General features: G+C 46.3%; 1 protein-coding gene across 5 annotated transcripts in view; it reads left to right on the top strand.

Annotated features, from left to right (window-relative positions):
* ADGRD2 (adhesion G protein-coupled receptor D2) overlaps positions 1-12,454 on the top strand; it is a 234,253-nt gene that overhangs the window by 152,460 nt on the left and 69,339 nt on the right. For all 5 annotated transcript variants that reach the window (XR_015058674.1, XM_085883251.1, XM_085883249.1 and 2 more), the window contains exons 21-22: positions 7,231-7,346; positions 8,101-8,221. Coding sequence is in view for 4 of the 5 variants with exons in the window: in XM_085883251.1 (XP_085739377.1) it covers positions 7,231-7,346; positions 8,101-8,221 (237 nt within the window). In the remaining variant the exon portion in view is untranslated. The remainder of the gene's footprint in view (positions 1-7,230; positions 7,347-8,100; positions 8,222-12,454) is intronic.

The following is a 12,454-nucleotide window of genomic DNA, read 5'->3' as shown; positions in this document are numbered from 1 at the left end:
CACCCCCGGGCACTACACTGCCTCCGAGCCTACCAGCTCCCTAACACCGGGAGTGCCCCCATGACACCTCCCCTGAAACGCACACGTGGCAGGCCGGCCTCCCGGGCCCCTTTCCGAGGGTCACCCGTGCCCACAACACTGCCCACGCGGCTAATGGCGCCCCGGGCCCCCGCACCAAGCAGGCGCACCCGTGCCCACTACTCTATCCCGGCCCCCCATGGGCCCATGGCCTACCGCGGCCGACTAGCCTGGTGCCCGGGGTACCCACTCAGCGATACTCACCTTTCGCAGCCACGCTCCCAAGCCCGTCAACAGGGCTCCTGCACCCCTCCAAATGGGTTTCGAGCCTACACTCCCACCAACAACAAAACGACCTCCATTTTTGTTAATTTGACTAACCCAGCTAACTCACTCTACACTGACCCCGGGGGCCCTTGGGCGGGAGTCACTCCTCCCCCCAATCACTCATCGCACCATGCATTCCCCATTCGCTCCATACACACAGACCCGCTGGCCTCACTCACTCACCAAGCACATGCTTCCACTTCACTCACCAACTCTCCAACACACACACCACTGAACTCTGCCATCCTTCTAACTACATCCCCTAACTAACTCGTGCTCCCACGTCGTCCCTTATACTACAGCACGTTCCTTTTAACACTACGTAGCTAAACTACGTCCCCTCTACACATTCACAAGTCTGTCACAGTCTCCAAATAAATCATTTTATTTCCCAACCTAAATCTGGCTACAATCCCTCTAACTAATCCATTCCACGGACTCCATGAGGACTTACCCCTGCCCCATGAAGTCGGTCTAGCTAAGCTAACCCTTCCCCCTAACTAGTTTCCATCCTGTGCCCAGGCCAAGGGGGTCTTTCACCCCTTGCCCAGGAATCCTGTGTACCCGAAAGTGAGGCTTGTTCTTTTTTTATTTCTTTTTTTTCCTTACACGCGCAGCGCCAGCGCGGCAACTCAGAGCTCGCGCACTTTGCACCTGCCCGTGACGTCATGCAGCTGCACGTGTTCCTCGTCCCTCCTTGGACGGGACCATCCGGCAGAGATACCCCTCCTGCCGGATTCCAACCCCACGTGCAGCCATGACGTCACCGTGCGCATATAAAAAAAAAACACAAGCCACACGTCTCGAGGGGTTCCCCACGCGAACACATGTGCCCTGCCCGTTGGAGCTGAACACACACGATCGCGTGGAGAACCCGTCCGGTCCAAATCCATTTACCTGCCTAAACTTTGTCCGTCCGCGGGATCGGCAAATCCACCGAGTGCGTTTCCGGACCGGGACTTCACTCTCGCAAGCGAGCACGTGGTGGTCTCGTGCGTTGCACAGCACGAACCGCGTGCTCACTGCTGGGTGAACCCGGCACGGTCCTCGAAACAACTACAGCCGCTACCCGGCTTTCTCTCCTCTGTCGCCGTCGTCGTCTCCATTCAACCCACGCACACCTGCGTGTCACGACGCACACAGTCCACACCATTAAACTCACACCGGGAGACGCGGCTGCGTGCTCCCGCATGCCAACCGACATCTCCCTCTCATACCGCTCTCTCACACACACGGTCTCCCTTGCATAACCCATACCACTCACACGTGGTGCTCCATTCACTCGTGCCTCACTCACACACGCGGGGGCACTCAACCGCGGTTCCTCATCCACACACGGTGCCTCACCCACACACGCGGGGGCACTAACCCGCGGTGCCTCACTCACACACCGTGCCTCATCCACACACGGCGTGCTGGGAAGCACGTACTCCGGCACCATCGCCACCACACCACTCACACGTGGTGCCTCACTCATACTGGCCGTTTCACTCACACACACGGCCTCACTCACACACGGTGCCTCACCCACGCACGGCGTGCTGGGAAGCACGTACTCTGGCACCATCGCCACCACACCACTCACACACGGGGTCGCTTCCACACACGGGGACGCACTCACACCTTGCACCACACACACAGGGACAACCACACTGGGGATTCGTGTCCCCACAAGGGTCTCCGGGGCCTCTATACCCCCCAAGCTCTCCGTGCACCCGTCCACAGCACTCGTCCCCTCAACCTCGCAAAGCACGACCGAACTCACCTGGTCGTGACTCACCTCAAGGGGGCATACTCCCTCCCCTCGTTCCTGGAGGAGGTCATCCAGCTGCTCACACCGGGTCCCCACACGCTCCGCGAGCTCACCCCCATTATCCTCCACTACCTCCGTGTGTGTGTGCGCGTCACTTACCCCGTCTTCATCGTGTAGTCTTCCCTCTATCGTTCCCATCTCCCGTGTCTCTGCCAACTCTTCACCCTTTACCTCCCTTGTCTCAACTATTATTTCTGTTGTCGTCACCTCGTGTCTCGTCTCACACGTTTTGGTCTCCCCATTTAATTTTTCCCTTTCGGTCATCGTCACGACCCTCGCCCAACACGTTCCACGAATTATTTTTTCACCCGCCTCCACCGCGGGCCTGTCAGCCGTTGCACCCCCACCCAGCTCGTTTGCTCCCACACGTGAAGTCGCCATTCCCAGCTCCCTGGTCACGGCCTTCATGCCCGCCTGCAGGCATCGGCCCATGTTCTGCGTCTCACCCCGCAGCTCTTTCATTTCTTCTTTCATGTTTGCTTCCATTCCGTTTATTTGCTGTGTATTCGCATCCATCGTCGTTTTCACTTCATTTGTATTTGTATCCATCTTTTCATCCATTTTTTGTGTATTCGCATCCATCTTTTCGTTCATGCCTTTCATTTCGTTTTTCATATTCGCATCCATTTTTTCGATCATTTTCGCATTCATCTTTTCGTTCATTGCCGCCAGCATGGCGCATAGCTGGGCCATGTTGGATGCACTCAGCTGAGCCGTTTCGGCAAGGGTTGGGGAAGGGTCTTGGTGGAGAGGGGGGGGGAGGTGTCATACACCGCGGCCGCTGCCGCACCCACCTCGGGCCCTGGGTTCAGTTGGGCGAGTCCGTGTTCCTGCACAATCAACATTTCCTGCTCGGGGATTCCATCCTGGACCATGGATTCTACATTATTACACATATACATTTCTAATACCCCCGGCTCCCGCTCGCCTTGAGACGCCATCTTGCTTCTCGTGAAGGGTTAATTTGCTCGCTCGTAATTTGGAGGGAATCGGGGGTCGCTTCTCTCACCCCTGGACCGATTCCCGTGAATTTCGCTGGAGACAGGAGAGCCCGTTTTCCTGTTCTCCGATACCAGTGCCGCGAGGAGGGCGATGAATTTGTATCGCACGACCTGACACCAGTGTTGCGGTTTTCGCGCCCGCCGGCGTGCGACGGCCACGTAACTCGAATCGCGGCACGTCGCCCACCGGACGGACAATCCAGTCGTGACCCTCTCGGACTAACGCCGGGAACCAGTCACGGGTGGACCTTTCGGTCTCACCGCGATCGAGCCAATCAGCCCCCGCGTGGGATAGGGTTGCTCGCCAAATTCGAACTACCTAAGTACCCACGCGGAGGGTAGACCGGGCGATCGCACCTCGCCGCAGGTCGACTTCGGACACGGGCCACTTAAGCGACCCGTTCCGTACTATCAGAATAACCGAGCGGTGTTATCGTCGACCTCGACGGTTCGATTAATTATCGGGCGTACTCAGCCCACTACCAACCCTTTACGTGAAGCAAGATGGGGGTTCAATGGGGAAAAAGACGAAGCGAAGCGGGAGACAGTTCAACAATAAAGCACATTTATTCGCGACGAACGGAAAGCACACAAATACAATTCCACCAAATGCACACAAAAAAAGAAAACACAATTCCATTTACACAAAAAGCAAACATAAAAGTGAAAACACAGTGCAGAGCTAATACCGACTACCGAGCACACGGCAACACTTATACAATTCTACTTCACAGACGGCGCCGACAACACATACCCAAAACCAAGGAAAGAAATACCCTCAAGAATGAGGTAGGCCTGGGGCCGAGACCTGGTCGGGCCTACCCGTCTGGTGATGAGACGCGGAGCGGCGATGGCCCCGCAACCCGCGGGCCTCGTGGACAGTGCCTGGCAGGGGGTGGGAACGGGGCCCCCTTGGTCGCACTATCTCAGCGCGGGGGGGAAACAGGAGGGGGTTGCTGATGCTCGGGGTATAGAGGATCTTTATTATGTGCGACGAGCGTCTCCACCTCGGCCAGGTCGCGCTGCCGGCCTCCCAGGGGTGCAGCTCCTTGCACGACGCGAGCACCCCCTCGTCCGGTGTCGCCGCCTCTCCACCCCCTCCGTTCCGACTCCCACGCACACGACGAGCAGCTCCACCGCCCGCGAAGTCTTGACTCTCTGTTCCGACTCCTTCGCCTCGTTCCGACCTTTACTACTCCTTTGACTGACGAACACCGTCCTTTTATCCCCCCGTAACTTCGCCTTTGACCCCCTCCCTTTGACCTTTCAACTCGCTCCCCATTGGCCCGAGAAAAAGTGGGCGTGAAGGCTTTTTGATCCACAAATTTGCATATATCGATCGCCCTGGGGGCGGGGCCAATTCGCCCCTCGCTCACCGATTGGACGGCAAAAAGTGGGCGTGTGTCGTTTTCGATCCGTTTTTGAAGCAGAAAATCCGTGATTTTGTACACGCTGTTCAACGTGCGCCCTACACGAGTCCAGCATCGGTGCCCATGAGTGGCGCGAGATGACGGTGATGCGATGGTGGCGAGTTGTGACGGTAAAGGTCGTGGCGGTTGTGGTGAAGCGGTGTTGTGGTTGGTGGTTGATGTTGTGGTTGTGGTGATGGCGATTGGTCCAAAATAAAGATAGTAAAAGAAAAACGGCTATCCTGAAGAGTCGCAGCACGTATAAATGACATGTATTCCCACTAGACAACGGGTTTGGGCCTAACTACACATGCACTTACCGAGATACCTCACCTAAGGGACCTGAATGGTGGTTTGCGAATCTGGTAACCACAACAATATATATATATATATATATATATATATATATATATATATATATATATATATATATATATATATATATATATATATATATATATATATATATATATATATATATATATATATATATATATATATATATATATATATATATATATATATATATATATATATATATATATATATATATATATATATATATATATAAACATGTATATACACAGCCTGGTGTTGGCGCAGTGGTTAGGGCAGCGGCTTGGGATCCAAAAGGTCCTGAGTTCAAGCCCCGTTGGGCCACTGAATTAATACACCAGGGGGTTGACTCAGCCTGTCATCCTTCCGAGGTCGGCGAAATGAGTACCAGTGTACTGGGCTGGTGTATACCCCGGTTAAAATAGGTGTACCATATCCCTGTGTCGTAAGAGGCGACCAGGGTTGCGTCAGGAAGGGCATCCGGCGTAAAACCTGTGCCAAATCACTATGCGGATCACACGGATGATCCGCTGTGGCGACCCCTAACGGGAGCAGCCAAAAGAAGAAGAAGAATTTAATCCTCATAAGTCCGACGACCGAATGATACCTCTCGTTTTGTAGGTCTTTACCTCCCCTAAGTCCAAGTACCGATGAAAACATTATTTACATTAACCGCCGCAAAAGCGAGTGAATCAGCACATTTTATTTTATGTTTCCCAAGTATTCAAAGCTAATTTAGTCACCAAAATACCCACCTTCCTTTGATTTTCACCCGGTTTTCAACGTTGGGATTTAGGCCACTGTTATCGACTGCGAAATATGAAAACAGAATTACAAAATATCTTTCCGTTCGTTTGTGCGAGCCGGTAGAGTGAAACCGCGTCATCCTGCACAAGCTCCACCATCTCAATCAGCATACCAGACCGCGAAATCTTTTATTGGCTTATAACTCGACAGTGCAAAGTCACAAAAATTAAACACACACATCATTGTGTAGGTAATAATATCAGGCATCCGGCGATATAAGTTAGAAAGGTGAAATGAACTATTTTGGTCGCTAAAGGGGCCCCAAGCCGTTGCGGCCTAACACTATCTGAGGCGTGGCGCTCCGGGCCATGAAGCTGCGATTTCTTTAAACACTCATAAAATGACGATACAAAGTCCAAAAATGTCCCAACATACCTCAAAATGTCCAGGTCACGTTCCCTGTTAGTGGGTGAACAATCCAACGCTTGACGAATTCTGCTTCGCAATGATAGGAAGAGCCAATATCGAAGGATCAAAAAGCGCCATCGCTATGGACGCTTGGCTGGTGGGAGACCATGGCTTGGGAAGCACGGATTCTCAATGTTGAATTGTTAACCTATCATCTTTAATGGAACGATCATAGACCAATAAAACTTTAATAGAGATAAAAAATGTATTCTTGTATTTGAGGAGCATCTCTGCCTGGTTGTACTAGAGCAGCTCATTTTGTGTTACGTAACTTATGTTCAATGAAAAAAGTGGGGGGGACAATCGATATGTTGTCCCCCCCCCCTTGATAAAAAGTGGGGGGGACATGTCCCCCCGTCCCCCACCAATAGATGACCATACATACTTTATAGACTATCTAACATTCTCAATAGTACATACTTGATAGAAATATGTGTTTTGTTACTGTCGATTGGTCCTGCAACTGTTCTGCATGGACAGGACTGAATATTCCACTGTCAAACACAGCCACGTCGACTTGATTGGCCCGTGGGCAAATGTGTCTAGCGGCTCCGCCCCCATCAGATTGATTGACAGTTGTAGTCCCGCCCACCCCACTGTTCCCTTCCTATTCCTTTACAAAGGAATGCAGTTTTTTGTACTTTTCCTGGAATCCTTTCAAGCTATTAAAATTTCGATCAATTCACACCTTTCCACTATAGAGTGCAGTAGATTGGTGTTTAAACTACGTTCATTGCCTAAACCAATTTTGAGTTTGGCCGTCACAAAAAAATATGAATAAGGAACAGGCACTTTTTGGTCTCTCATTTTTCTTGCTGAACAATGATGTCCTGAAGTTTAATGAGTGTTATTGGATGAGGAATTCTCCACAGATGACTGGGAGGTAACTTGTAGGTTTATTAGTTCAATCTTGGTTGATTGTTTTGGAGGATTTATGTTGTATTGAGCCAACGGAGTAACCAGGTCATCCCGACATAAGATGTCTGCCAACTTTTTTTGTTTTTTTTGTATACCTTGTCGAGGCTCGGATGAGAGCTAAAACACAACATAACTTCTTGATGATCATCATGGTGAGATTCGTGTTAACGTTTTTGAATCCTTGCACCTACAGGTAAATCTTTGCATTTTGACTCGTGTCCTCTTGATTACATTGGCGACTGCGAAGCGCCGCTCCATCATGCTGGCTCTAAACAGTTCTACTTCTGGGCAGACCTATGACCAGATACGGTATGTTTGCCTTGCATGGGATGGAAATATCCTGGTATAAGACAATGGTAGTTTCATCAGCATGGAATGTGTTTTTATTTTACAGTGAGATAAGACATATAGAGGAGTTTGTGCAAACATTACACGTGGGACAAGGACATCGGTAGATATTTAGTGTGCCTTGAAATGAATTACATTGACATTGGTGAAAGATGGACAAGTGAGCACAGTAAGTGTGATTTGAAGTTGGGATCCCACATCACGTGCCATGTGATCAAATGAGAATGCCAAACATGCCAACCCATAGACAAATCTCAAATAACAACAGGTATGAATAACACACAGTATAAATGTTGTTTATATTGATAATATTTGGGATTGCAGGATAGCTTCATCCTATTCCTGCCAATCCAATGTCAGGCCTCGCGAGCCAATTCGTGAGACTTGGGAGATATGTATTCCCTCCCCCCTCCTTCCTTGCCCCCTCTGTGACAACTAAGAAGATGAGGATGTCCATCTCGAAATTGATCGTCACATTAATAATAAAACAATTCAGATTGTATAAATATTAGTTATATTGTTTATTTAAGAGAAGACAATTATTATTGTCTGTGATCAAGGTGACATATACAAATCCATGGTTCCAACCTTGAAACTTTGGATGGGCCGTGTGTGTGTGTGTGTGTGTGTGTGTGTGTGTGTGTGTGTGTGTGTGTGTGTGTGTGTGTGTGTGTGTGTGTGTGTGTGTGTGTGTGTGTGTGTGTGTGTGTATCAGATCTGCAGTTAAAGCAATGGTGGTACTGCTGCCAATCCTCGGCTTGACATGGCTTTGTGGCGTCACTGTTCACCTGAATCCTGCACTTGCTTACGTTTTTGTCACCCTCAACTCACTGCAGGTATGATATCTCTGGGGAACATGGTTTACCAATTGTATCACAATACCCCTCACTAATGACATACATATATATCTATATATATATATATATATATATATATATATCTATATATATATATATATATATATATATATATATATATATATATATATATATATATATATATATATATATATATATATATATATATATATATATATATATATATATATATATATATATATATATATATATATATATATATATATATATATATATATATATATATATATATATATATATATATATATATATATATATATATATATATATATATATATATATATATATATATATATATATATATATATATATATATATATATATATATATATATATATATATATATATATATATATATATATATATATATATATATATATATATATATATATATATATATATATATATATATATATATATATATATATATCTATATATATATATATATATATATATATATATATATATATATATATATATATATATATATATATATATATATATATATATATATATATATATATATATATATATATATATATATATATATATATATATATATATATCTATATATATATATATATATATATATATATATATATATATATATATATATATATATATATATATATATATATATATATATATATATATATATATATATATATATATATATATATATATATATATATATATATATATATATATATATCTATATATATATATATATATATATATATATATATATATATATATATATATATATATATATATATATATATATATATATATATATATATATAATATATACAAACATACATATATATTGTTACGAATTTAGAAGCTTACTGCACTCAGCATTCAGGTCCTTATAGAACAGTTATATCGGTAAGTACATATTTCTAGTCAGGGTCCCATCCCTGGTCTAATGGGAATTAAATGTTCATGCACTGCGGAGTTATTTTGATAGTTGGGATTTTTACATCAACGAAAACACCCACCTTCACTTTCACACGACAACACTCTGCTCGCAGCATTCTTCGCGCACTCGCCAGCAAGCGCGCACGTGGGTGGAGTCTAACAAAGAGATGGCGTCCCTCTTTGGCCAATCGGCAAGGAGCGGGCGTCTCACCCGCCCCGTTTCCGACTCGACACCATCGCCATTACGCAGTGACCTAAGGCGAGGAGGTGGGCGGAGCCACAAACGCCTCCGATCGGGACTCCACCCAGAAGGGTGGGAGTTGCCCCGCCTACCGTGGGCCTGTCCAATGGAGGACGGCCATGGAATCACGCGATGGGTCTGACCAATGAGGAGGCGAGTAGCCAGGAGAAGAAGCTAATCCGTCCTGAGGAGAAAATGTGGTTGTCTGGACGAGCGTTCGAGAGACGGTGTGCTCGTGGCAGGAGCGATCGCGAGACAGAGTGATCGGGGCGTTCTGTCTGGAAAAAAGAACGTCAAGGTCGCATCGCCTGGTCGCCTGGTCGCCTGTTCGCCTGTTCGCCTCGTCAGCCTCGTCGCCTGGTCACCTTGTAGAGGTCTGGTCGCCTTGTCAGCCTCGTCGCCTGGTCGTCTCGTCTGGCCTGCCGGTGTTCTGTCTGATCCACCTTCGCGTCGGCAGGCGTCCATCATTGCATTGTGTTGCGGGTTCGAGTCCCGCCGAACCGGATCATCGAAAACCGCACGAGGCGGAGAGGTGCGCTACAGGTTCTCCCCATCGGCTCACTTTCCCTCCCCACCTGAAGGGCCGAATAAAGGCCGCGGCCATCACTTCTTTTGGGTGTGTGTGTGTGTGTGTGTGTGTGTGTGTGTGTGTGTGTGTGTGTGTGTGTGTGTGTGTGTGTGTGTGTGTGTGTGTGTGTCCAGTATATGAGTAGCAATTATTTAAGTGTCTTGTACATTATTTGCATTTCATTTCTTAGTCGGATAAATCTGCTCTTTGTGTGTTCCCTCCCCCCCCCTATTATAAATAAATCCCCTGTTAAATGCATCAGCTCGTTTCTGTGTTATCTTCATTGGTTTAGCACGGTGCGTGTTGGTGGATTAAAAAGGCCGTTGCTGCCGTAGTTTTGCATTTGGACCGACGGGACCTCGGTAACCATCCGCTCGGGTTATGCACGGGCCGAGCACGGTAATGGCTCATCCCGTTCGAGCTCCATCAAGGGTGTGAATTCCTCGGTAGCTCGCCACGTGGGCCTCTAGGTATTTTGAAGTTTGGCAAATAACCCTGTCCCGCATGGTGTATATATATATATATATATATATATATATATATATATATATATATATATATATATATACATATATATATATTGGTATAACATTGGGCCTTTGGATTGACACATATTTGAAGAAGAAGGCTCTTCCAACCAAAAGTAAAAAACTAGATCGACTCCGCTAATTTGAGGAAAATTGCCAGAACAGACCCGTCTCAGGCAACGTTTCACCATAGCAGGCTTCCTCAGGACCCTGAGCCCCTGACAATAGACCCTGAGCCCCTTCCTTCCTCAGGACCGTGAGCCCCTGACAATAGACCCTGAGCCTCGACATGTGTCTGGTGTTAATTTCCGGTCTAATTCCAGTATACGACCGCTCATTTCTGGTCACGTGCTGGAACTCGAAGTAAAATTGAGGAGTGCTTCTTGTTCTCTTTTTTTTTTTGCAAAAGCAAAATAAACGTCAAATCACATCATTGAAGGGGTGCTCTGCTCTTTTTTTGTTTTTATTTACACGTGATCTGGTGTTGTCTGTGTGTGGGTGAGCATGCTTGTGCCCTTGTTGTTTTTGTGTTTCTGGTGCGAGTGTTGGGGTTCTCATTGGGTGTTGTGCACATGAGGATGTGGTGTTTGGGATTGAGTGTTGTTTGTTGCTCACTTTATCCAACTGTTTGCATCATCCAGTTTTCACAATTTGCAACAGAGGTGGGTATTGTGTGGGTATGTCCACCATCTCCCCAGCCGGACCACCCTCCCGGTTCTTCACATGCCATGCTTCCAAAATCAACCAGTGTCGTTTGTTGGACGTCGTGGCAAGGACAAGGGTCACATCAAAGTCAATTTTCTGGCCAGATTGCAGGCAATGAAGTGCTATGGCTGACTGGGTCACCTTGCCAAGCCAAATTGCTCTATCGTATTAATCTAGCCATTTTTTTCAAATTTATTTTATCTTGCACCAGTCCGTGAGCCACATCCTATCCTGCCAATCCTTTTAGAATGGTCTGGGTAGTATGGCAATACACAGTGCCCAAGTGTGTCTGGCTCCTTCCGTTCTGTCCTTTTTGGTTCTTCCAAAGTGGGGAGTATCCCCTGTTGTACCCATTTTTGAGTAGGACTCCTCCAACTAATCTGATTTCTTTAATTGCCTCGGCTTTGGATGATGACAACGTCCATGCCTAACCTGCTAAAGTCCGTGCTACACCGTGTTTGTGGGAGATTGGGTTGCAGGAGTTAAAATCCAGTAATCTGCTGGTGGGTTGGTTTCCTGTAAACTGAGGTCTTCACGGAGCCCTGAGGCATACGGTGAACCTCAACATCCAAAAAGGCCAATTTGCTTTCTTTTTCAATTTTGATTGTGAAGTTAATGCTGGGGAATACCCGGCCAAGTTGTCCCAGTAGGTGGTCTACCATGTTTGAATGCACAATGGCGAAGTGGTCGTGTGTGTGTGTGTGTGTGTGTGTGTGTGTGTGTGTGTGTGTGTGTGTGTGTGTGTGTGTGTGTGTGTGTGTGTGTGCATACACACACACACACACACACATATATATATATATATATAAATATATATATATATATATATATATATATATATATATATATATATACACACATATACAAGGCGGCGACGGGTCGCCGAGCATGGAAACTATAAGATATAGAGCAAATGGATGTAATATAGCGGATAGGGAATCACTTTAAGATTATGCATATCAAATCTCATCCAGTTTCATCTGCTGATAACTACTCGGTATCCATTTGAATGAAAAGTACCGAAAATGCGGTTTGATATCGGAAATCCCCAAAGTTCTAAGAGGTGCTGTGGGTGAACAAAGATATAAATCAAAAATCCGGCTTGATCGTTTGTGCAGAATGCATTCCAGATGATTACTGTGAATTTTCATGACCATCTGACCATAACCCTAGGAGGAGTAGCATTTGGCGCGAAGGCACCACCAGCTCTCGCATATTATCGATTTTTG

This window comes from Eptatretus burgeri, chromosome 5 (genome assembly GCF_056783735.1).
Source record: "Eptatretus burgeri isolate ZD-2024b chromosome 5, Ebu_testis_v1, whole genome shotgun sequence".
Lineage (NCBI taxonomy): Eukaryota > Metazoa > Chordata > Myxini > Myxiniformes > Myxinidae > Eptatretus > Eptatretus burgeri.
Note: the sequence above shows the minus strand (reverse complement) of the source record. Positions and strands in the feature narration are given on the sequence as shown.